The 27966-nt window shown below is 35.6% G+C and overlaps 1 protein-coding gene across 1 annotated transcript; it reads left to right on the top strand.

Annotated features, from left to right (window-relative positions):
• The first annotated feature begins 242 nt into the window (after nucleotides 1–242).
• LOC109055697 (protein inturned-like) lies at nucleotides 243–27639 on the top strand. The gene is given in 17 exon segments (XM_042726811.1): nucleotides 243–520; nucleotides 3398–3966; nucleotides 5379–5464; nucleotides 10227–10424; nucleotides 13571–13689; nucleotides 13981–14070; nucleotides 15134–15211; nucleotides 15297–15479; nucleotides 15684–15738; nucleotides 16884–16946; nucleotides 20425–20643; nucleotides 21453–21921; nucleotides 21924–21970; nucleotides 24275–24369; nucleotides 25610–25799; nucleotides 26463–26602; nucleotides 26868–27639. Coding segments are annotated over 17 exon segments (2844 nt in total). The 5' UTR covers nucleotides 243–389; the 3' UTR covers nucleotides 26980–27639.
• Nucleotides 27640–27966: the final 327 nt, after the last annotated feature.

The following is a 27966-nucleotide window of genomic DNA, read 5'->3' as shown; positions in this document are numbered from 1 at the left end:
ATCGCTAATTTATTTAGAAGCGCTAGCTGTCATTATAAACGTCTAGTTAATTTTAAAACGAGTCTTTCGTAATATTTACCATTCTATTGTTATGATATTTGTTTTTAATTAAGCTAATTAAAACACTATTAAATAATTCTGAAGTCGCGAGGCGATTGTTGACGTTTCTTGTAACTACTTTCCACGCTGTTCAATAAAAGCTTCCGTGTTGCTATAGAAACGACTCGATTCCACCAATCGCTTTTTGAGGAACGTGTCACGTGGCCGTCGGGAGAGACCCGTATGCGGATAACACGGCAAGACGCTGCGGTCGTTCAAAAGAAGAAAGCGCCTCCTGAAACCGATCTAAATGAACGCGAGCACAGTTTGTTGAGTAGAAAAATGCGCTAATGGCTTCTAGACACTTTAAAGATGAAACCGAGACGGAGTTTGAGTCCGACATACGCGAAAATAAGGAGGATGAAGGAGGGAGCGAAACTGATTCTGATGCATCAGGTTACAGTTACTCAGATTACTCCGAGTAAGAGCATAAACACATTCAGAAACTGTGATTATTAATAAGTGGATTGCTTATTAACGTTAGATATCTAGCATGTTGCATGCTTCACTATAAAACATTATTTTTGTTATTTGCATCGTTGTAAACTTGACTGCATTCTTTTGCAGTATGTTTGTAAACATATTAGACCTGTATATAACGTTAATGGTGTTAGCTTTTGTTTTATTATTATTTATTATTATTAATCTATTTCAGCTAGTTTGAGTTCAACACTATTCGTGTTTTGGTTTAGTTCACATTTAGAAAGAGAGGCTCATGAAAAGGGAAAATAGCCTTTGTCCATCCTCTGCCCTCTCTCATTTTTAAGGGGATTTTCTGTTTCCAATTTGGAAAGTCAGCCATCATAAATAATTATATGCTATTCAACATCTTTAGTGAATTTATGGACATGGTTGCCAAGAGCTAACCACCAAAGTAGTGTGGCTTAATTTAGAAATGGGGAAGAAAACATAATGTCTGGCTGAATATTGAGTTGAGTTTCTCTGGGATGGAGGCGAGGATTCGGTTTCAAAGCTTTAAGATGTGTGGCTTTGCCTGCAGCATTCTGACTCATTGCTTATGTAGTGTTTAGTTTGTGTTTCGAGACACTCTTATATCACGTATTGCTTCATTACTGGTGCTGAGATGCAGTCTGTTGCAAAAAGTGAGGGACTGCAATATTTTTACACGCATATAAAACAACAAATGTCTTCTTTTGCAGAACATTGTGTTTGTGAGACGTGCATAGTTGATCATTTGCTATACTTCATCTTAAACTATTTAAATAGTTTAAGATTAAAGGGTTACTTCACCCCAAAATGAAAATCTTGTCATTAATCACTTACCCTCATGTCGTTCCAATCCTGTAAAAGCTTAGTTCGTCTTCGGAACACAATTTAAGATATTTTGGATGAAAACCGGGAGGCTTGAGACTGTCCCATAGACTGCCAAGTAAATTACACTGTCAAGGTCCAGGAAAGTATGAAAGACATCGTCAGAATACTTAATCTGTCATCAGTGATTCAACTGTAACGTTACGAATCGATGACAATACTTTTTGTGCACGAAGAAAACAAAAATAACGACTTTATTCAACAATTTGTCTCTTCTGTGTCTCTCCAGATCACTGTAGCCATTTTGGAGAACATCCACTGAACGCAAACTACGTACACTCTTCTGTGTCAGCCGCGACTCAAGGATATTGAAAACAGCGCATCCGTGCAGCGTGACTGACACAGAAGAGCGAATGCTGTCTGCATTCAGCGGATGTTCTCTAAAATGGTGCTATGGTTATATGGAGAGACAAAGAGGAGACAAATTGTTGAATAAAGTCGTTATTTTTGTTTTCTTCGTGTACAAAAAGTATTGTCATCGATTCGTAACGTTACGGTTGAATCACTGATGACAGATGGAGTATTCTGACGATGCTTTTCATACTTTCCTGGACCTGTTATTTATTTGGCAGTCTATTGGACAGTCACAAGTCTCCCGGTTTTCATCCAAAATATCTTAAAGAGGTCTTATTATGCTTTTTCACTTTTTCAACTTTAGTTAGTCTGTTTAAAAAAAATCTGCAAAGCTCAAAGTACAATTCAAAAGGAGATATTTTATTTAACAGAAATCGCTTCTGAAAAACTACAACGAATGACTCGTTTGGACTACAACGCATATTTTCCGGCATTTATGATATCACAAAGATCGACGAATGGGACGAGACCTGGTTGAGCTGCACTAGAGAAGGCAACCAGTGTTATCACTATGTGGGAGACACGCTAGCTTTCCCAAGGCAGACGAACTTAAGAGTGGTTACAATCATCCGGGTTGAAATCACAATCAAATTGATTTGATTTTACAATATTTACACTGAAGCTCGCAGGCGGCTATGGTAAGGGGCATGACATTTCCCGACCAGGCGTGGAGTGCTACCAATCACAACACACACTGGCCCAGCTAACCAATCACAGCACATTTCGTATTTCAGAAGGTGGGTCTTCATTTGATGCAGGAACTATTCCAGCTATTCATGCCAGACTGGGGAGAGAGGTGTTAATAATATAAAATATGTGAAAAATAATATGTTTTTCGAACAACCTAGTAAGAGAACCTGTTCTAGTACACCCCCAAAACAAAATCAAGACATTGTAAAAGAGCATAATAGGACCCCTTTAAATTGTGTTCCGAAGATGAATGAAGCTTTTACGGGTTTGGAACGACATGGGGGTAAGTGATTAATGACAAAATATTCATTTTGGGGTGGAGTATCCCTTTAAGTACTAATATTACTAAAACCAAAATAATAGAAATGAAGCTAAATAGGAATGTTTGGAAAAATAAAAATGACAAAAGAACATAAAAATTACTAAAACTTTCAATGATAACTGAAAATCTAAAATCAAAGCTTATTCAAATTATTAATAAATACTACACAAAAAAATGGCTTTGAAACCATTTTCACCCAGAAATTGCTAATCAATTTTGCAATTAATTACAAAGAAAGAGCAAGTAACACATTTAATTGAACATGTAATTTTGAAGTAGAAAGACTGACATAGTATTTTCTTATACAACATACTCCAATGACCTTTGTTTTATTTACAACTTTTAAATATCAAAATAAATCCTGCAGTCTATTTCTACTTATTGTAGTTGATTGAATTGCTTTAGTTAGTTCCTATTTATTCACAGCTGTGGTAATGGATAGATTTTAGGAAAATAAGCTGGGCTGACTCAGAAAGGTTAGTTCTGAGAATAATGACAGTCAGACATTTTTATTGTCCATCCATTGTCCATACTTTTTTGAGGCTGCTGTATTCTGGATTTCATCACTTGCTCTAATCTACTCTTTGTTTTGTGTCACAGTGACCTGGAGCCGGAATGGCTGGATGATGTCCAGAAAAACGGTGAACTCTTCTATCTGGAGCTGAGTGAGGGAGAGGAAGAAGCTCTGCTGGCCCAGGTCTCTGCCAGTCACTCCGCTGCCACCAACCACGTCCGCTTCAGTGAAAAGGAGGCGGAGATTATCACAGACAATGGCAAAAAGCAAGCAGCCTCCAGCAAGAAAACCAAAGCAAAACTCAAGAAGTTCACCAAGATCCTGAGGCGAAAGCGGCGACCATCTCAAAGAAAAGCCACTGATGGAAAAGACGCAGGGTCTTCCCAGCGTCCCACCTCCATCTTGAAGAATCAAGCGGGCCAGCGAACTGGAGTCGTGGTCCAGCAGCAGCGCCTGAAGGACGTGTGCGTGTATTTGAACCCCAAACGTCTCGGCGGTTCCTTGCCTCCATCTCCTGAGAGAGGCGGTTTGTTAGAGGCCTTGCTGGGTGTCGTTCACCATCCAGGAGGAAATGCAGGGAAAAAAGGGGGAAAACTCATCATCCATGGTCTGGTCCCTCACAGTCCCGCTAGCAAGTGTGCAGAAATTCTTATCGGTAAGCGCAGCTAGACAAGGAGTGGGTCAGTTAGGAAAATATATTAGTATTTTTACTTACAGACTTGCACTACAGTTCAAAAGTCCAGTACGATTTTTAAAACTTTGAATCAATTGAACCAGTTGCTTTGAAGAATGATTCACTGCTTCAGAGTGCTCGAAACACTTGATGCCTGCTGGTCAAAGCAGTTTAAATCCAGGCCAAGCATGCATAAACACGTTTTAAAGACCAAGTGCAATTTTTTTATTGAAAGTGGAATCTATTAAATGTAATTAGCAAATCATCAAGTACCATTAAATATGAAGTGTCTGTTTAACATGTGTTCTTTTATTAATTTGCAAGGCTTGTTTTATGGAGGGCTTGGCTTAACAGGCCCGTAAGAAAATAAAATATTAACTATTACTTTTCCTTTTTATTATACCAATGTGTCATTAAAATGTCTACACATTTATAAAACTGGTCCAAGATTAGTTAAAAACCATAGACACTGGTTCATGGGTTCACTGTGATCAGCTTTACTGGTGAGCCATTGAAGCTTTAAAACATTTATGACAGAATAAAGCCTTGTTTACAGAAATAATGTGATTTTTGAAATTTTGCACTGTTTTGAAAGCATACATCGCTAGTTTTAGCGCCCCCTATAGGCGGAATTGGACCAAATTTGGTGTGTGTCCTCTAAATGTCCTGTTGTAAGCGTGTTTCAAGTTTCGTTATGTTTGGACATTGCATTAGGCAGATACGTACCAATTTGTACAAATGTGTGTCTCTCAGATCAATTAATTCACTTATTAGAATGCAACGTAATGTTGCTTATTGGAAGCAACTTGCTTTCATTCAAAACACCTGTTGAGTTTCCTACAAAAAAATATAAATTTTTTAAAAGTCAAGTTACAGCTTAGTGCTGTGGTTGGTTTTACTCATATTCTCTCTCACAACTGACTGTTAAACACTCTAGTTTTATGTCCCTAGCACATTTGGTAATGAAATCATACAATTGGAAGCTGTTTTTTCTATTGCGCTGTATATTTACAATGAATGTTTTTCTGTTGATGTCCTAAAGCGACTTCCAAGGGGAACCCGCAGTCATTTTCTCCCCAAAACAGACCAAAGAAATTCCAAACGGGTTACACCACCCCGAAAACTCTTTCCCCAGCAGCTTTTTACGATTGTTTCTCAAATGCCCATCCATACTAAAGCAATTAGACCGTTTATCTGAAATAACTGAGGGAAATCTTTGCATGCCGCAAAGGGAAGAGTGTGCAAATCTAGCGAAGGCAGGTGGAGGTGCTGTTTGATGTGCAGTTGTTTTTATATCTTGTGATAGACATACAATTTACCTAAGCTGTTTGCGCACTGGAGAATCAGGTGACAGATGTTGCAGATGTAAGTTTTGTTTCTTATGTTTTCTGTAGGTGATGCCCTGGTTGCTGTGGACGATGTGGACGTTACTTCAGAAAACATTGAGAGGGTTTTGTCATGTATACCTGGGCCCACACAGGTAAGTGCGAGCTTTTGTCTTTTCCTTGCAAATGAGCATCCTTTCTGAGACTAAATGCTTGAAACATTGAAACAATGAGCCAAAGTCTTTTTGAAGTTTGAACAATGAAAATGAACAAATGCATGGCTCACAGTGTTTATTTGGCTCTGTAGTCATCTGCAGCAGTCAAATAGTTCAACCCTAAAGTAAATAAAAGGATGAAAGCCGAGAAAAATCTTAAATCTCAGATGCTTTTCACCACTTGTAAGACAAACGCTCAGTTTTCCTGCCCGCAGACCTCCCATAAACTCACAAACGCTGAGGGCACATCAGGTCAACTCTGCATTTTGGGATCTGAGGTCTCTTTTTAAGGGATTAATTTGACTTAATTGGCTCGAAATGAGAGAGTTTTTTTAACAAGACATAATCGTTTCAGATGAGCACTTTCTAAAAGCGGTTTTGGTTTCTGGTCTGTGCCTCTCGGGCTTGCGAGTAAGCGCTCTTTTCCAGAAAACCCTCCAGACTAACAGTATTTTTTACATTAACAAATAATTCTGCAAATTGTTAAACCTAATTTGGTTAAATGTGCATGCTGAAATATTGGCGGTAATCTTGTCATAAACAATACAAATGGACTGTCGATGTGCATTAAGCTTTGATAGTTTCCTCATGTCGTAAGCTGCCGCTGATCTCTTTGGGTTGGTGTGGTTGTTGCTTGTTGCAAAACGTTGGTAAAATTTTGCCGTTTTCAACTGCATTTTCCGTTTAAAATAGTGATCGATTTTGACCCAAAACACTAAACCCCAAACCCAGAAGCTGTGTGAAGTCTGAATGCACATTGCAAATAAACTCTAAACTCAGCTCAACTGGTGTTTGAAAACAAAAGCATATAAACTTAAACTTACATTTCTTTTTATTTCAGAAATGCACATTTAAAACATTAGTAATCTGAAGCGCGACTGTTAAACTTTGGCACACTATTCATGCAGTCATGAACGAGAGATGAGCTGTTACATCTCTAATCGATCAGTTTTAAGATTTTTTACTTACATGAGAGACTTGAGCCATGTAGAGATCAGAATATCATTGAGATGTTGCATTCAGTCGATCAAAAGTGACAGTAAAGACATTATGTGTAATAAATGCTGTTTTTTTGAACTTTCTATTCATCAAAGTATCCTGATTAAAAAAAAGTTTTCCACAAAAATATGAAGCAGCAAAATGGATTTCAACATTGATAAAAATCAGAAATGTTTCTTGAGCAGGAAATCAGCATATTAGAATCATTACTAAAGGATCATGTGACACTGAAGACTGGAGCAATGCTGAAAATTCAACTTTGATCACAGGAATAAATGACATTTTAAAATATTTTAAAAATAGAAAGCAGTTATTATAAATTGTAATAATATTTCAGGTATATTTCACTGTATTTTGGATCAAATGAATGCAGCACAGAAGAGACTGCTTTTTAACTTGTTTGAAACAAACCCATTGCAGAAAGTCAACACACACTGCTGTGAAAGATGCTCTTACACAAACAAGTCTTAACATCTTATATAGTGTTTTTATGCTTTTTAGATTTTTAGTTATATTTATTCAACAAAAAGTCCAAAAAGTTTAATTAAGAAGTCTGTTTTTGCCATGCACTCTCAAAATAAATGTCCCAAAAAGGGTTTTTCAAAGTGATTCCATAGAAGAATAATTTTGGCTCTGCAAAGAACCTTTGAACAGTTCTTAAAAGAGCCATTTTTCTTCAAGTGAAGAACATTTAAAAAATCTAAAGAACCCTTTTCCACTATAAAGAACCTTTGCATTGGAAAGCTTGTTAAAAGCTCTTCACGGAACCATTAGATGCCAATAAAAACCCTTTATTTTTAAGTGTGGGGATGAGATTCTCACAAGCAAGCATCACTCACAGAAGATGTTGAGTTCAGTCAAACGCTGACGGTCTGCAGCCGTGTTTTTCTGTAGCTATAGCTAGACGCCGCTTCTTTCTGAGAATGCTTTCCATTTGATCACTTCTCAAGCTGGTTTTGTGCACTCAGTTGCCTGAAAGAGGACGGAATGTCGAAATTACAGAGTTGCGTCGCCCGGCAGCGACGGCGGTTACGGTAACGCTTGTTTTTGTAGGCCACAGGAAAAGAGCCATTATCCTGTGGAGAGGAGAGAGGGAGAAAGTGATTAAAGGACGAGAACCGATAGCAAATTACACTGCAGGACAAAAAAGGACAGGCGAGACTATTATGATATTAGGGTAGAGGAACTGTGCTCTTGTGAGGTTTCAAAAGGCTTGCCAAGATTTTAAAATGAGCTTCGCCTCGGCTGGTGAAATTATGAGGTAAGAGTTGCTTGATTGTTGACTTTCAATGTTAAGACCGACCCGAAGAGTTACTAAACCACAGGAACAAAACCATCATGTCCACTGACAGCGGCCTTTCTTTGGACACTGACACCAACACAGGGTCAGATTGTGTTTTTTTTTTTGAAAGAACGTAATGGTTTTATTCAATAAGGATGCATTGAATTGATCAAAAGAGACGTTTATAATCTTGTCAGTGATTTCGGTTTCAAATAAATACTGTTCTTTTGAACTTTCTATTCATCAAAGAATCCCAAATAAACGGTTTTCACAAAATAGTAAGCAGCACATGTTTTCAACATTGTATGGACAAGAAAATGCAGCCCTGGTAAGCAGAAGAGACTTCATTCAAAAACATTACAAAATCTTACCAACAGTAGTGGAAGTATCATTAAATACATTTTTTTGAAGCAACATAGAAATAAAAAAAAATACTTATTTAATAATAGCTCTTAAAAGTGTCAGCCCTCTATGACGACATCATATCTACATTTACATTTGTTCATTTAGCAGACGCTTTTGTCCAGAGATGCCTTACAGATGAGGTGTGTGATGTGAATGTGAGGTCGGTGTGGAAGCTGCTCTAATAACAGGCTGCCATGGTTTTCCCGCTCAGCGCTGCAGTCCAGCTGTTTGCGGTCAGCAGACACTCATGTGCGCTCGGCTCTGCATGTTAAACAGCCGTGTGGGAGTGAATACGCCGCTTTCTGTGAGCTGCTGCTCTCCTTGATCTCTGAGTGCATGGCTTTTATGATCTGCACAATCTTAGAAAGCTACGGTTCGTTTTTAGCAGCAATATGTGGCTGACTTTGGAGCAACATGTTTACCTTGAATCTAAAATCTTATGTGTGAGTTGAATGCCTCGGGTCTTCTGCTCACCAAGGATGCATTTATTTGATGAAAAATACAGTAAAAACAGTAATAGTGTGAAATATTATTACAATTTAGAATATTTTAAAATGCAATTTATTGCTGTGATAAAAAATTAATTTCTGTGATCAAAGCTGTATTTTCAGCATCATTACTCCAGTCTTCAGTGTCACATGATCTTCAGAAATCATTCTAATATGCTGATTTGCTTTTCTGATTATTATCAATGTTGAAAACTTTTTTTTTCACGATTTTGTGGAAACTAATTTCAAAAGAACATCATTTGTAACATTACAAATGCCGCTTTCAAATAATTTTGCATGTGGGAAATCAGACACAAAGAGATCAGATTTGGAGGAATGGCACAGTATTACTGCAAAAACTATTTATGTTTCTGAATTACTGAAGCAACGTGTGGTAGAGCACAGCCAGTCTCTTTTTACACAACCACATCTCTTTACACCATCATCATTCAGCCTTTCTGAGGTTATTTACTTCAGTTAAGCTTGATGTCAGGCTGTTGCACTAGAAATATAAGTTGTACTTATTTATGCCAAGTAATACAACCCTGGCAATAACAGCCATTATTATACCACTGTGCTCAATATGCGCCATTATTTTAAGTTTAATTTTGCTTGACCTTGGTGCAAAGGAAAAAGTTGTTGGCGAGTGTGTAAAATATATTTGGGGATCTCAAAGAACCGTCATTTTTCGGTCGTCTTTCCAGTGTTCATGCTGAAATGAACAATTTCTCACAGTGTAAGAAAATAAATTCTAAAAAAAAAGAGATGTTTTGGTCATTTTTGGTAATACTGGTAGTTTTCTGCCAGGACATTATCTATTAGTTTTACAGACATTTTTATACACACATGTATGCCTTTCATTCATATAAAACGGTAAAATTATAATAAATTAAATATTTATATTGTTAATTGAAAAATATATTCTAAAATATTATATTTCAAGCACAAAATAGTTTAAGACATGCTTTTTTTGGGCGTTAAATAATGGTGCAAATACCAGTAATTTGACGAGTGATTCATTGTAATCCTCCCATAACATTTGCATCTGAAAGGGAAACTCCTGCAAATGCATATTCAATAGTGCATATCTGCATATTCATATTTGTCTTTAGTAAAACCTCAAAGTATTATTTTGATGCCAAAAGATGGTTTGCACTGGCGCAAGCTGTTAGTAAATCTGTCCCCAAATCAGTTAATTATGTTAATTAATTTAATGAAATATTATGTCTAATTTTATTTGTTAGATTTTGGATTGTGTGTGTATTATGTTGTGGGTACCAAATGTCCCCATAAAGATAGTAAAACCTGAAATTTTTGAGATTGTGGGGAACGGCATTAATTCTTGCAATATGTTGAAATATTATTAATACTTTCATATAATAATTTGTAATATATTAATTTATAGAACATTTTATTTCACACTAAAACACATGCAGTTCAGTTCCTGTTTTATGGACTCGTCTCAGTGTAGGTGTAGTAGAGTGTGGTCCTGTCATCATCACAGTATTTATTTGAGGTTGTTTCTCAGGTGAGGTTGACTCTGGAGACGGTCCGTCCCGCCGGGAGGGCTCCGGACTCCAGAGCGAAAGCAGCTCCTGCGGTCAGTCAGCTGGTGCGTCTGCTGTGGGGCGAGGACACCGTGGAGCTCCAGATGTCCATCGCACATGTCCCACACATAGTCATGTACCTCTCGCTCAAACTGGACTCCGATTCGCCGCAGGACGAGGTCAGTCCTTTTGACTTCATTCAGAGGAACACAGTGTTCTGAGACGCTCCCCTTTGATTGCATTACAAATGTCATGTTCAGCTTGTGAGAACTTGTCAGAGCTAAAGCAGCTGTGTGTGGATTTTTTCAGCGCTTAATCCATTAACATCCAAAAGAGTTTCCCCAGTTAAATCAGTCAGGATTGAGCATGAATGGCTCTGCTGAGAGAGCGAGACGTTTGCCTGCGCCTGGCTGAATAATTCACTGCGAGACGCCGCGTTCCCATCAGAGAGAAAAAACACTCGGCAGGACTTTGGAAAGTTTTCTTTTTAAAGGCTTGAATTACTCAGTTCATAAAGAGAAGCAAAATGTGAATGACAAGTTATGATTGGCGGAAATGCAGCATGGCGACTTTTACAAAACCTGTACAGAACATGTCTAGATAAAAAAAAACATAGTAAAAATAAGTAAATTGTAGTTAGAAATATGTTTAAGGGCATTAATGTTTTTGTATTATGCAGTTATTTTCAAGACAATTAAACACATTTTGTTCTAAAAAAATGAAGTCACAATCTAAAAATATATTAAATATAATAAAAATATCGTAAACAAATAGAACTTATATACTATATATATATATATATATATATATATATATATATATATATATATATATATATATATATATATATATATATATATATATATATATATATGGAAAGTAATACAAGTTACTGAAACAGTAAGAGGGAAATTATATTGTTGTCATTAAAATATCAAATTCTATAAAATATAAAACATTAAACAAATTACAGTTATTTCTTAAATGTTGAATAATTTTTTATTAAATATTTATTTCTATTTAAATCTGCATAATTTTTTTTTTTCATAACTTTGCTTTATTCAATGCTAAATATTATTTCTAATCTATTTATTCTCCCCCAGATTTTGATTATTCTTGTAATATTTTTTAATAAAGTATATTGCAAATTACAGTGCAATTTTAAAATTAAAATCAGTATAAACTAGCTTCAATTTCTTTATGGAAAAATAATATTTAATTTTGATTACTTGTAGATTTTTTTTTTTTGTTAAGTTATTTTTTACTGAAATATGCCATTTATTTTTTTTTTTTTACATTTTTGGAGATTCACCTGGTACAGGGAAGTGATATTTTAGTATTATTCATGCGCTATTATAATTTTCATCATTATTTCTATTTGCCTTTAATTTTTATATTTTCAGTTTTAATTTTTTTTAGGTTTTAGTCGTTTTGTTATGTTGTTTTGTCATTTTTATTACTTTTTGTTCTATTTAAATATTACTATTTTGGTTTATTTCTTTTTTCATTTCAGATTAAGTTTTTATTTCTAGAGTTAGTAATTTTAGTGCTAGCGCAAACTGAAAAGAAAATTAGAAATAATATATTATTACAGTTTTATTTCAGTTTCAGTTTAGTTTAGTTTAACAATCTTGGATTTGATTTAACATTGGTACAGTGTTTTTTGTTCCTGGTTCTGCAGAGCCACTCTCATGTAAAGTTTAGATCCATCTAATAACACTAAACACACTCGGATCAACTAATCAGAGTCTCTGGCTTTGCTTGAAAACTGCAGCCAGGTGTGTTGGATCACGTTTAAAACTAAACTCTGCAGGGATGAGGAACTCTGACTTAGTCTTGCACAGATTTACACCCTCTACAAAGATTTGAGCAGTTTTTTGGTGCACGGACGGCTCCTGTCAGGCTGGAGTTTTGAACACATAGGAGCAGCTTTTGTAAATGCATCCGTCCAGGTGCTGATAGTGCAGAGCAGCACTAAATCTCTCTGTGTTGCTCTCAGTGGAAGCGTTTGCGCTCTGACTCACTTAAAAACCTCTCTCTGTCTGCAGTGATTGATACCGCGCCGAGCTCTAATGTGAGTTTGAGCGTTTATAATGTGTGTTTTTATGCGCTGCAGCTCTCAAACCACAGGCCACAGTGCTGCTTTAAGCCAAAACGACCACCTCTGAATGCTGGCGGGAGCGTTTAGAGCGTCACTGAAGAGATAAGAGATGTGTGTGTGTGTGTGTGTGGTTTGAAAGGAGGACATGAGAACTCAATTTCTCACATGAACTCAAATGCTCGCGTTCTGAAAGCGTTGCCAGGTTGAATGGTTCCTGCTCCGCATACTAATCAAGATGACAAAGGAAACGTCCCTCCGCTTCATTCCCTCCTGCAGACAAACCTCAAGAACAGCGGCTCCTCATGAGAATATATCTGTGGGTTTTGGCAAAGTTATGAGCTGTGAGCTAGTCGTAATTTAAAGTCAATGTGTTTCGTCAAAGAGGAGCATAACTTATGAAAGATGGTTGATTTACATGTTGCTAGTTTTATGAACAATTTATGCTTCTTCAAAAAAAGTTAATATTTTATTTGTTTATTTTTTTTTTTTTTTTTTTTTTACCCAATTTACTAATTTATGTTCCATGTCTTATGAACAATCCATGTTTCGTCAAAAAAGTTTGTTTTATTTTTAATTTAATGTAATTATGATTTGTATTTTATTTTATTTTACTTAATACATATTCCTAATCTTATGAACAATTCAAGCTTCTTAAAATTTGTAGTATTTTATTTCATAGTATTTATCAAATATTTATTTTTTACATTTAATTAATTTATTTACCCAACTTCCAACTCTTATGAACAATTCATGCATCTTTATTTATTCATTTATTTATTTATTAATTTATTTATTTTTTAGTATTTTAATATTTATTTTATTTTAGTTTTAATATTAATTATTAAAACAAAAATAAATATTATTAATATTTATTTTAGTTTTAATATTAATATATTATATAGGAAGTGCTTGCATGACATTAATACAAAAGTGTCATCAGATTTTATTTAAAAAATATTTAAAAAAAAAAAAAAAATTTAAATGTACTAATAAAATGTTTCTGGTCAGATGCTCACTCTATTTTTTATTTTTGAGAGATGTTCATTCTCCCAAACATCTTGTAACATTGTTGACAAGGGAAACACTTTTGTCCTCCATTTAAGCAAAATGGTCTCAAATATAATTCATAAAAAAAATAATGTTCATCATGATTATGCGTATATGCTGTAAATTGTCTTGGGGTCAGTATTAGCCGGTAGACTGGTCTGTGTTTCCTCTCTGCAGCAGGAGATTTTGTACCAGTTCCCGGCGTCTGAAGCCGCGGTTCAGCTGAAAGCGGTGAGGGGTATTTTCCTGACGCTGTGTGACATGCTGGAGAACGTCACGGGAGGACAGATACTCAGGTGAGGGGCTTTATCAGTATTTATTTGATGACAAATATTATTACAATTTAAAAGAACTGTTTTCATTGTGAATATATTTTAAACTGTAATTTATTTCTGTGATGTAAAGCTGAATTTTCAGCATCATTACTCCAGTCTTCAGTGTCACATGATCCTTCAGAAATCAGTCTGATATGCTGATTTGCTGCTCGAGAAACATTTCTGATTATTGTCAGTGTTAGTAACAGTGCTGCAGTTGTGAGTTTTGCTGCTGTATGTATATGGTGTGTGTGTGTGTGTGTGTCTCTGTAGCTCGTCTCTGTGGCTCCAGCAGCACTTGGTTCATGTGGGCTACTGGAAGGAAGGATCCAGTCTGCTGGTGATCGCTGTACCTGCCAGCAGGTAATTCTCATCTTTATAACCATCCCGTCTGCCAACAGCCCACTCTAATCTAGATAATAACTGTCATTATAATCAGCTCAGATCCTAAAACGAAACGATAATCTCTATAATCATGCTGTCCGCATACCAGTATCTGTAATCTAGATAATAACTCCAGTGATTGTAATTGGTATTGATCTTTATAATCAGCTCGTCTGGTGACACATGATCTTCTCAGTAATAATCAATAATCTCAGTAACCGGATCCATGATCCCAGATGTTCAGCGCTGTCTATTGCTCCAAAATGAAGTATGACACAAAAATGACGTCCTTCAGGAAGTCTCTCAAGTAATCAGAAATACTTTTCAGAAAAAACTATCTTATTTAATTTTATTTCAAATTTATTTTTAATTATCTCTGAGTGGATGTTCAGACTTTTTGGTTTAGATTTTTAAAAGATATATCTGTTTTTTTAAATGTTATGCTCGTTTTAAATTCGGGTTAAACAACAACAATATTTAGTAATATTAGTATTATTATTTCTACTATATAATTTTAATTAATTAAAATGTTTTGTTTCATAGTTTTTCAAATTTTTCACCCTTTATTTTATTTCTAGCTTTAGTGTTGTTTTAGTTTTGCTTTGGTTTTATATATGGACAGACAGACAGATAGATAGTTTTTTTTTTTAACTTTATTTAATTTATTAATATAAAAGCACCAGAAATTTTGTTCAAAAACATTTCTATTATTGAGATACAACACATTATATAAAAAATAAAACTAAATAATAACAAAAACCTTCTGTTATTATAGTAACAAACATTATTATTATTATTTAAAGTTTGTTTAATTTAATTTTAGTTTTCATCTTTCCATCTTTTCTTATTTCTTATTGTAGCTTTTATCATGGTTTTTGTTTAATTCCTAATTTTTGTTGCTGGTTTTTGAATGAATTATCTGTTAGGATTAACCCCTTGAGATCTGGTTTCTATGAGTTTTCAGTAATGTTTTTGTTTTGAGGTGAATTATGGTCATTGTTGGAGTGTTTGTTCCTCAGTTTAGTGTGCATCTGTCCCGCAGGGTTCCTCTGTTGTATCTGCAGACTGTGATTGAGGGAGTGGTCCGAACACTCAAGGTCATGCACGGCTCTCTTGACAGGTGTGTCTGTGTATTTCTGGAGAGTGTTATGTGTGTGTGCACACAGCAGCTGATGACTGTATAACCTCTGTATGTGTCTCTTCAGCTGCTTCTGTGAGGAGGAGAACGCTGCTCGTCTGGATCACTTCTTCTGCCTCTTCTTCCAGCAGCTCATCCAGCCCTGGCGTTTGATTGACAGCTCCAGACCGCCCAGCCCTGACATCTCAGGGAGCCTGTTCTTAGACGGGCTGCCAGCCGTGCGCTGGCTCACTCTACCAGCAGACATAAAGGTGTGACTCCTGAATGATGCAGGAGCTCTATGTAATGTCTCATGCATTAGTTTAAAGAAATATTTCACCCAATTCTGTCATTTACTCACCTTTATGTTGTCCAAATCCATATGCTGCTGTCTTTCAGTGAACATCCTCATGAAACTGGTACAATATGGGTGTAATATTAATAAATGGTGTTTATTTTGTTTTGGCTGTTTCTCGGTGGAAGTGGACACTGTGCTCTCAGACTTTGAGTCGTCGGATTTTGGTGACATGGTAAGATGAGTTATTGAGCTCAGATTACCTGTTTTTTATTACCATAACTCCATAACTATGGGAAAACATTAAGGAATAAAATCAATACATGATTTGATGTCAGGTTGTGTTTTGCATTGATACTATAGTGATTATCTTAAAGTAAAACTATTAAAAGATACTTTTGGTACTTGAAATAAAGATTAATATCTTTATATATTTATATTTAAATATTTATATATTTATTGAATAAACTAAATAGAAATATTTAATAAAAAATTTAAAGATGATTAAAATTTAAACAAATTATAATTATGGCCTTGACAACTTTTATTTATTTATTTAACTTAAAGCACTAAAATAAGTTACTGAAATTAAAATATAAAATCTAAATAAAACTTAAAATTGACAAAAGCACATAAAAATAATTAAAATGGAAAATCTTAATTAATTTGAATGTTAATTAATACATTATTAATATATAGATAATAATATTAAAAGCTCAATTTCATATATTATAATTATAATAAATAATAATACAAAAATAAAAAAGTAAATATGTATTATTTATATTGTGTGTGTGTGTAAAATCCAATAAAAATTGATTCCAAAAAAAGATCGCCGAAAAAAAATCACCAAAACTTAATCTAAAAGTAAAATGAAAACTGAAAATATAAAAATAAAAACTCTTCAAAATGCATTAATAGTATTTAAATAATACTAAAATAACACGGATGTGGTGCACAAAATGAAAAAACAGCTTCATAATTTAAATACAAATTTTACATCTTAAATAATAAAAAATAAAAAAATTTAAATACAGTTTGATGGACAGTACATTTCTATGTGTATGTGTAGAGAAAGTTAATTTTGGACACTGGATACAGTCTTGCTGTATGAGTCTGGTATGGCCATTATTCTGTAAAAACTGGATGGAAATACTTTTAAATGCTTTTATAACAATTTCAACATGAAGGGCTTGTGTTTGCGACAGGGAAAGGTTATAAATGGTATTTCTCATTATTAATGTACAGTACTAAACAAGGTTATTATCGGTAACGAAATCTAAAACCAATAATACTGAACCATAATAAACTACGATAGCATAGCAATGACAATGAAGTAGCACTGGTATGAAATAACCCTTTCTCTGTTCTCTTGGTCAGTCTGAGGATTTCTATGGCATGAGGCGTCTGTACGTCATTTTGGGCTCCTGTCTGTTTTACAAGGTGAGTGATGAGCCTCCTGAAGCTACATGATATCATCCAATGGGAATCAAGCATGTTGCTGCTGTCAGTGAGTCACTGAAATTCAAATTTGAAATGAGTTTGACAGAAGGGCGACGTGCTGCTTCTTGTGAATGCAGCTGTCAGCTGAAGATACTCTTTTAATTATGAATGATGACGTGAAGAGCATTGATTAGTTAAGTCTCCATCTGTTGCTCCTTAAAGGGATAGTTCATCCAAAAAATGAAAACTGTGTCATCATATACTGACCCACAAGTGATTCCAAACCTTTATGAGTTTCTTTCAGATGTTGAACAAAGAAGATGTTTTGAAGAATGTTGGTAACCGAAGAGTTGACGGTAGCCATTGGCTTTCATAGCATTTTTACCCCATTTTAATGGCTACCGTCAACTGTTTGGTTACCAGTATTCTTATGTAATAAACTAACATAATTGCACTTTATAACTCACAATTGTGAATTTATATCTCACAGCTCTGAGAAAAGAAGTCAGAATTGCGAGATACGTATAAACTTGCAATTACCAGAAAAATGTCAGAATTGCCAGAAACGAGTGAGAATTGTGAGATATAAAGTTGCAATTGGGAAAAAAGTCATTTGCCTGAAAAAAGTCAAAATTGCAAGAAACAAGTCAGTATTGCAAGTCAGTATAAACTCATAGTTACAAGAAAAATGTCAGAATTGTGAGATATATTACAAGAATTACAAGAAAAAAGTCAGTTGCCAGAAAAAAGTAAAAAAAAAAAAAAAAAAAAACAAGTAGGAATTGCAAGATATAAACTCACCATTGTGAGAAAAAAGTCATAATTGTGAGATATAAACTCACAATCACTAGAAAAATGTCAAAATTGCGAGACATTAAGTTACAATTATGAGAAAAAAGTAAATTGCAAAACAAGTCACAATACGTGATTTTTTTTTTTTATCTCACAATTCCGACTTTGACATGCAATTGCAACTTTATATCACTTAATTCTGACTTAATAACTCGCAACTAAGATTAAATTTAGCAATTTTAAGAAAAAAAGTCAGAATCTTGACATGTAAACTCGCAATTGCAAGAAAAAAAGTTAAATTGCCAGAAACAAGACAGAATTGTGAGATATAAAGTTGCACTTGAGAAAAAAGTCAATTGCCAGAAAAAGTCAAAATTGCAAGAAACAAGTCAGAATTGTGAGATATATATACTCACTGTTACAAGAAAAATGTCATAATCGTGAGATATAAAGTCGCAATCTTACATTTACATTTACATTTACATTTAATCATTTAGCAGACGCTTTTATCCAAAGCGACTTACAAATGAGAACAGTAGAAACAATCAGATCAACGAGAGAACAACAACGGTATACAAGTGCTATGAAAAGTCTCAGTTAGTCTAATACAGAACACGTAGCCAGGGTTTTTTTTTTTGTTTTTTTTTGAATATGATAGACAAGAAAAAGAAAAAGGTAAGTACTAGTATTAGTTGGTTAAGTGCAGGAGAAAAAGATGAGTCTTTAGATGTTTTTTAAAAATGAGTAAAGACTCAGCTGTTCGAATTGAGATCGGGAGGTCATTCCACCAGCTGGGAGCAGTCCAGGAAAAGGTCAGTGAGAGTGATTTTTGAACCTCTTTGGGATGGCACCACAAGACGTCGTTCACTTGCAGAGCGCAAACTTCTGGAGGGCGCATAAGACTGAACTAGTGAGTTTAGGTATGTTGGCGCCGTGCCAGTGGTCGTCTTGTAGGCAAGCATCAGTACCTTGAATTTGATGCGAGCGGCTACTGGTAGCCAGTGTAACCTGATGAGGAGAGGAGTCACATGAGCTGTTTTTGGCTCATTGAAGACAACCCTCGCTGCTGCATTCTGGATCAGTTGTAGAGGCTTGATAGTACATGCAGGAAGGCCCGCCAGAAGAGCATTACAATAGTCCAGTCTGGAGAGAACAAGAGCTTGGACAAGAAGTTGGGTGGCTTGCTCTGACAGGAAGGATCTAATCTTCCTAACGTTGTATAAGGCAAATCTGCAGGACCGGGTCGTTGTAGCAATATGGTCTGTGACGCTTAACTGATGATCCATCACAACTCCTAGGCTTCCCTCTAACCAGTAATGATTTATGAACCAAGAACCAAGCTATAAAGAGACGTTGTGATGAAACGATGGGTTAGCTGGAACCACCAGCAGTTCAGTCTTAGTAAGGTTGAGCTGAAGGTGATGGTCATTCATCCAGCTAGAAATGTCACTCAGACAGGCTGAAATGCGAGCAACTACCGTCGGGTCATCTGGTTGGAATGAGAAGTAGTAGAGTTGAGTGTCATCAGCGTAGCAGTGATAGGAAAAAGCCATGCTTCTGAATGACAGATCCTAATGACGTCATGTAGATGGAGAAGAGAAGCGGTCCAAGTACTGAGCCTTGAGGAACCCCAGTAGCAAGTTGTTGTGACTTAGAAACTTCACCCCTCCAAGACACCATGAAGGATCTATCAGAAAGGTAGGAGTTAAGCCACTGGAGAGCGGTTCCAGAGATGCCCATCTTTCTGAGGGTGGACAGGAGAATCTGGTGATTAACAGTGTCAAAAGCAGCAGACAAGTCCAGCAAAATGAGAACTGAGGATTTTGAAGCTGCTCTTGTCAGTCACAGGGCTTCAGTAACCGAGGGCAGGGCAGTCTCAGTTGAGTGGCCGCTTTTGAAGCCAGATTGGTTGCTGTCCAGGAGGTTGTTCTGTACAAGAAACATAGAGAGCTGGTTGAACACAGCTCGTTCAAGTGTCTTTGCAATGAATGGAAGAAGGGATACCGGTCTGTAGTTTTCTAAAAGTGCTAGATTTAGAGATGGTTTCTTCAGCAGTGGGCTTACCTGAGCCTGCTTAAATGCTGAGGGAAATGTTCCAGAGTGAAGAGAGGAGTTGATAATGTGAGTAAGTGAAGGTATGACTGAAGAAGAAATCGCTTGAAGGAGGTGAGTGGGGATCAGATCCAGTGGGCAAGTAGTAGGATGACTAGACAGGATAGAGTTTGGAAACGTCCGTCCCTGAGAGTGGAGAGAAGGAGGAGAACGAGTGAGCATTAGTCGTTGTGAAGTTATCCTCAGTCTGCGGTGTGGAGAATTGGTCACTGATGGTTCTTGTCTTATTCGAAAAATGTAAAAATTGCGAGATATTAAATTATAATTGCGAGAAAAAAGTAAAGAATTTATCTTGCAATTCTGACTTTGAGATGCAATTTCAACTTTATTTAACCTGATTCTTTATAAGACTTTATAACTTGCAACTGAGAGATTAAATCTCGCAATTTTAAGAAAAAAAAGACAGAATCTTGACATGTAAACTCAATTGTGAGACAAAAAGTCGTAGTTGTATTTTTTATTCAGTGGTGGAAATGGGCTTCTGTAGTTAGCGGTGTTCATTTTCTTGGTCACACTCATTTTTACACTGCTGAAGGCCAGAGATACAGATGTGTTGTTTGTCCATCTATGGCAGGGATATCTCATAGCGAACCACCTGCCTAAAGAAGACCTTCTGGACGTGTGTTTGTACTGTCAGCATTACTGTCTGCTGCCGCTGGCGTCGGAGCAGCGCGTGGGGCAGCTGGTGGTGTGGAGGGAGGTGTTTCCACAGCGGAGAACCCAAACCATCACCGCATCACATCCTGGATACTGCGAACCACACGGAAGACACTTCCTGCTCATAGTGGGCCTGGTGAGAGATGCTCTTCTTTTGACCTTTCTCTTCATCAAAGAAACATGAAATAAAACATATCACAGTTTCCACAAAGTATGAAGTATTATAATAAATGTTTCTTGAGCAGCAAATCAGCATATTAGTATGATTTCTAAAGGATCATGTGACACTGAAGACTGGAGTAACGATAAACAAATCCCTCATTGAGACTTTTGTAACTTCAAATTATTACTTCTGGCTAAAGTACCAGTCCATAATAACACTTCCTCCAGTGGAAAAGTCCATTTCATCTGGATCAGGAGAGAAATATACACACATCAAGCAACGTTTACAAGAGAAAGCAGTCCAAAACAATTATATGTTATGTTATGTTACGTTACGTTATGTTACGTTACCCTTGAGCACAAAAGCAGTCATAAGTAGCTCAGGTTTATTTGTAGCAATAGCCAACAATACATTGTATGGGTCAAAAGATTTTTTTGCACCCTCAGATTCCAGATTTTCAAATAGTTGTATCTAGGCCAAATATTGCCCTATCCTAACAACTACACAACAATGGAAATCTTATTTATTCAGCTTTCAGATGATGTATGATATATGTGAAATATAAATCATTATCACAAAAGACATTATACTATGGATTATGGACTTATGATTTGTTTCTTATAAACACACAGCTCTTCATAAGGCATTAACTGATTGACTGGAGTGGTGTGGATTACTTGTAGATTAATATGGTTTGAGCTCAGTAACTGAACACTGAATTATTGAGAATATAATGCACACCCAGTGTATAACATGTGTTTTTTTCTCACTGATGTTTCCAGAGGCACTTCATGCAGTGTGTGTTGCTGGAGGCCGGTGGCTGTGCTTCGCCCGCTCTGGGATCTCCAGGTCCAGACTGCGTCTATGTGGATCAGGTCAAAGCCACACTCCTCCAGCTGGAGAGTCTGGACGCCGCCATTGAGGAGCGGCTCTCGGCTCCGCCCACTCCCTGCCTCTCCTGCGCCGATTGGTTCCTTCCTGCCGGGGGGCGGGACCGACAAGACGGCATCGGCAGCTCGCCAATCCTCAGCCGTCTGACGGCAGCCATCAAACCCCCGTCGCCGGGCGGGATGGGGCGGAGTCTGTTCGGGGAGGCGGGGTCAGGGTCGTCGAGTCTGAGAGGACGGAGGCCGAGTCCACAGAGGAGTCTGTCTGACAGCGGCAGCGAGGGTCACGCCGACGGGACGCCGTCCTTCACACCGGACGCAGTGCGCCGGACGCTCTCTGGTGGCACACGCAGAGACTCCCTCGGCACGGTAAGACAGAAGCCAGCCCAGCCAACGCAAAGGCCTTTTTCAAGGTCTTTCTCTTACATTAATCATAGTTCATGTCGTGCTGTTTCACTAGTAGTACGTTTTACAGAGGTCAGTCTCACAAAACATCAAAAAAGGCCATATTTTATCCTGAAATCAAACAAGTAAAATAATAAATTACATAATGCATTAATAAAATGACCTGCCTACAGTAATGCAGAAATATATGAAGAGTTTATTAGCAAAAATAGATAAATAGATATTTTCAGAAATCAAGGTTTTTTTTTTTTTTACGGTGCATTCCAAGCAATATAAATCAAACTGCAGTTGGGTTTTGATTAAGTACTAACTTAAACAAATACAGGTAGCTTACAAAATGTAAGTTCATTGAAAGTATGTTTTAAATATATTTGTATATATACATATATATATCTTAAAAGTTTGTTTTATAGCAAAAGCAAATAACTCCAACAGAGTAAAAGAAAACACTCGTTTAATCTTTGTAATCTCATCAGCAGACAGTGTTGACGGCCTGACAAATGTTGTTGTTGTGATCATTGTTTATATTATTTATTATATTATTTATAGTAAATGTTATAGTTACTCTTTAAACTGTAATGTTAAGTTCAGTTGTGGGAGTATTTCATGGAAGTGTTTACTGTACTGAATTAATTTATGCAGATTTTGTAAATATATGTATTTATGCAGATATTATTCATGGTATATATTTTACTATATTATTTAAATTTTACATTTGATTTCAGTTAACTGTTGAAATTCAATTGTAGGAATATTTCATACTAGTATTTATTGTACTTAAATTAATGTATGCAGATATCTTTAAATATATGTATTTATGTTCAAATATTATAGTATATATTTAAATTAGTTAATTTTACTTCATAATTGAAGTTTAATGAAATTAAATTTTATTAACTTTACTTTATATTATAGTATACTATATCAAACCTAAACAAAACTAAACTTAATAATAAAAAATAATTAAAATTAATATTTAATAATAATTTTATCATAGTAGTATATATTTATCATACTGAAAATGAAGTAATTTAGATAAATTAATTAATGCATATTTTATAAATATATATTATAAAGATTGTTATATATTATTTATAGCACATATTATTTAAATTAGAAAGTTATTTTATTTATATATTATTTTATTTGTCATGTTCCTTCATGTTGATATTTTATCATATACCCTATACTTACTGAAATTAATTATGATTCTTTGAATTATTTTATTACCAAATTACAAACAAGTCAAAATAATGAAATTAAATGATTATATTTAAACATTTAAATTGGTTGAAATTAATTAAATCTTTCACAATTAAGGCATCAGTTATTTTATATAAAGTATTTGATGTGGGTAGGTTTGTGTAATATAACAGTAAATTACAGGTGAATTGTGTGATTTCTGCACCGCTAGCATCACCAAACTGAATTCAAACACTCACTCGTCTTTCATTGCTCCATCTAAAGTTTGGAAAGTACTGGCTCTGTTTCTCTAGAAAGTGCTGACATAAAACACTTGCTTTGTACTTTCCCAAAACAACCTGCAGAGAAAAAAAAGTGACATCTAAGTAATAGAATTAGATTTTTCCAGCAGTGAGACGTCAGAGCGAATATATCAGCGCTGCATATGAATTATAATCCGGCCGTCTGTTATTGAGTATGTGCCAGAACAGCCTCTCCTCTCATATAGCAGCATCAGGAGCTGCTGTTATAAATCACATCTGAGTTCAGCTGACGGCACATCATTCACAGAACGGACGGCCTGCATGAACCTGTCAGGCTCATAAATCCTCACAGAGAGAGACAAGCTCAAGCAAACACATGCAAACAAGCTTTCATCACGTGTAGCTCAGAGCAGCAGACAGTAGCTGCGCTTCTTAGATGAAGAGCGCAACAGAACGACGTTTCTACAACCAGTCAGATAAAGTTCAGCCCAAGATATAGAGCTATAAATACAGGCCTGTGATACTTCTTTTCAATATTGATTTGATTTTATTTATTTTTTTGAAGTTTAGGCTTTTTCTTTTACATGCCAGATTTAAGTGCACTTTAATAACAATAACCTCTCTATAATAATAATTTGTATAGTCCTGCACAAAATGTAATCCAGTACAATCACATTTTATTTTATTTTAGTTTTGTTTTATTTTATTTTCAAGTTTCTTTTTTTATTTGACATTTTTTAATTGGCTCTTTTTAATTGACATTAAATGCACAGTAACAATAACTCTTCAGTAAAATTTTGTATAGTCCAGCATAAAGTGTAATCCAGTTTTATGTGAGTTTTTCTTGTTCTGTGTGTGTTCTGTCAGATTCCCAGGTTAAAGCATCCTAACCCTTTCTATTTGGGCTCGTTGAGGAAGAGTCTGACTGACAGAGAGACTGAAGAGATGCACAAAGTTCTCAAGTGAGTTCATCTAGTCGTGTGACCAACATTTATGGTACCTTTTGTGTTTAATGGAAGAAAAATGTCATATATGGTTGCAACCAGAGCTGGGTAGTAACTAATTACATGAAATCTGGATTATGTAATCAGATTCTGAAAATTTAATATTTTTAATTAGATTAAATTACATTTTAAAATCCATGTAATCAGACTACAGTTGCTTTTTTTATTTTTTTTTTATTGATTACATTATTGCATATTATTCATAATTTATTGATTCTAGCTAATTCCTCTTTTTCATCTTTTAAATTTTTCTTCCCTTTCCTGTGGATATTCACATAAAGACCAGCATTTAACCGCTGGATTTACAAAAATCATTTTAACATTGCATCAGCTACTGATGAACACATTACTTTTTATTTAAATTACTACTGAGTTGGTTATTTAAAGGTGCTGTATGTAAGTCTTTGACTCTAATAAAGCATAAAAATACCATAATATGTTTGCAGACATGATAAGTTAACATACTTGTTTATCTGAGAAACAATGCTACAGTAAGTTATTCTCTTTTGAAAATGTGTGTTCAGGGCCAGAATGGATCTTTGTTTTGGTTTGTGAAACCCGCCCACCGCCAGTTTACCCAATTCTATTTCCGCACCCCGGGTTGCCAGTTGGCCGAAAACACAGCGTATTTCATTTCATTCATCATCAAGTGCGCTCGTTCCTATTTGTGTCGTCAATCTGGCAACCTGCATGTGTGTCAAGTCTGAGGAGGAGGGGCCGGGTGAAAAAACCCTCTCCAATATTGTGAATTTGGACTGCAATACCTAGTTCAACCACTCGGTGTCAATCCTACATACAGCACCTTTAACTATGTATTATTTTGTCTTTGTAAGGCTTTCTTCTTTCAAACACATTAAAATGCACAAATTCATGTTATTTCTTATTTATATGTAATGCATGGATTCCCAAACTTTTTTGTCAACTGAACCTCTCTCACCTCATATATTTACTTGAAGTGCCTCTGAGATTTTAAAATAAATATTTTAATAATGAAGTATCACATTTGCATGTTCTTGGTTCTCTGGTGTTGGTCAATGATCACATGACATGCAGGTAAACAAATTATATATAAGGTTTTTTATTTTGTTCTTTTAAAATGATTTATTTAAATTTGACATTTTTATGATTTAATTTTATATTTATATCAATATGGTTGTGTTTAGGCGATCACAGTTGTGTGTGTGTGTGTGTGTGACAGACTGACGGCGGGCGCTGAGAACACACTGTTCCATTACGTGCTGATGGAGACGGTGCAGGGCATCTTCATCGCTCCCACACACAGAGAAATGAATCATCTGAGCGGCTCCATCCACCCACAGCTCATCCAGAACTTCTACCACTGCTGTCTGTCAATACGCCAGGCCTTCCAGCAGAGCCTGCCCTCACGGGTAACACACCTCAAACACTGACACCATTTCTGAAGGAACACGTGACACTGAAGACTGGAGGAATGATGCTGAAAATTCAGCTGCGCATCACAGGAATAAATTACATTTTAACATATATTCACATAGAAAACAGCTATTTGAAATTGTAATAATATTTCACAATTGTATGGTTTTTACTGTATTTTTGATCAAATAATTAGTCTAGGTGAGCATAAGAGACAAACAAAATTAAACAGTAGTGCATTTCATTCTATAAATAATTTAAAATGAGTATTTGTTTTTTGTTTTCATTTAAATTGTAAAATGTATTTATTTTTTAAATGTAACTTCATTTTTAATACTTAATTTAAATTAGAAGTGTCATTTTAACAGAATTTTTTTTTTGTTTAAATGAATAAATGAATTATTTTTACAGTATTTACATCATTTTTATCGGTTTATACTTAGCTCATTTGTAGTTTTTCGTTCAAGTTTTTCATTTTAGGTCGGCTTTATTAAAAATACTGAACATAATTTGTAATAGTTGTTTTCTGTTCCTGTGTATTTCAACCAATCTATTAAACAGTGTCAAAACATATTAAATTAATGAATACGTTATCATTTCTCTGCTATAGTAGTATTGGCACGGTTTCGTCATCTCATGCGTGTGTAAATGTGTTTCAGGACCGCAGAGGGTCGGAGCGGCCGCAGAGCACTCGAGGTTTGGGTCCGGTCAAAGAACATGGGGTTTTGTTCCAGTGCAAACCGGAGAACTGGACGGATCAGAAGAAACCAGCGCCCACCATGACCTACTGGGTGATAGGGTGCGTGTTCTGCCGCCTAACCCGGTCAGACAAGTGCTTGACAGCTGTTCTTTAACTCACACCACACGTGTTCACATCTCACATGCACCGCTTTCCATTACGGACTGCATTTCCAAACACTCTGGAGTGAAACATTCTCCCATCACGCACATGTCTGTAAATGCAAAGCAATAAAAATTAGCTTAGATATGTGAGACGCTGACATGCGTACAGCAGGAATAACATCAAAAGTATCATGTTTTCCAATCTCTCGTTTGCGTTCCAGGCGAATGCTTCTCGAACCCGTTCCTCAAGAGTTTTACGTGTGCTTCCATGACTCCGTGGCTGAGGTTCCTGTGGAAATGGCCTTCCGGCTGTCGTTCGGCTTGGCCGTGTAGCACTGTTACACGAGCTCAGCATCAGACAGCAGTCTGCTCTGCGACCAGCTTTTTGGGAGGTAAATCCACTAGACGCGGACAGAAAACTACTGGTTCATGTTTAAAGGAAAAGAGCAGCCAAAAATGAACATTTGTTGAAGATGTCCTCACTCCATGAGTTTGTTGGGTGAGGACATTTTATGCAAATTTTCATTTTTGGTTTAAGCATTCCTTAAAGATAAAATGACTATCCTTGTTTTATTCATGTTATTTTGCACAATGGAAGTTCAAAACAGGCAGCAGCAATAAACTAATGATCCAGTCTGATGAATCAGACAATAAAATGCATTGAAATGTTAAAAAAAAAAAACTTCAGTACCTCAAACTATGCTGGATTTCTTTAACGAGCACAAGCTACAGGCTTATGAACACTCTCAGCAGAAAAACTGATCATGAAGTGATGTTTTCACTTGGCTTTTTCTTGCTGGATCAAGTGATATTGTTTTCTAAGCAGCTTTTATGACCAAAGCCTTAACAACACTCCTGAACTTTGTGATATGAAATGATTTTGTATTTTATTGAAGGTGTGGAACTCCATGTTCCTCGTTAAAACTTTGTAATGGATTGTTCATCCAACAAATGTGCATCATTTATCAAATAAATGAAAGCAGATTTACTTCAGCTGTTCTTTATTTCAGTCTTTGTACAAAAATAAGGCTGCGCTCTTAAGTCTGGGTAGTTTCAACAATGACTACATAATTAAACAAGAATGAACATGTTATAAAACATTTTTATATTCAAATTCAGTGCAATAATGTTTTTACAGAATCATTTACAGAGAAATATATTCAATTCAGAGTGGTTTTATTAACTATGTACACAAATTATTTTTCATGATTCATGAATTTCTTTGTAAATAATTTGCAATTCTTAATTGTCACAATGAACTGAATTAAAAAATAATTTTGGATAACACTTTATAGTAAGTTAAATTTGTTAATGCAGTAT

The sequence above is a fragment of the Cyprinus carpio genome, chromosome B7 (genome assembly GCF_018340385.1).
Source record: "Cyprinus carpio isolate SPL01 chromosome B7, ASM1834038v1, whole genome shotgun sequence".
Taxonomy (NCBI): Eukaryota; Metazoa; Chordata; class Actinopteri; order Cypriniformes; family Cyprinidae; genus Cyprinus; species Cyprinus carpio.
This window is presented reverse-complemented; position numbering and strand designations above follow the sequence as displayed.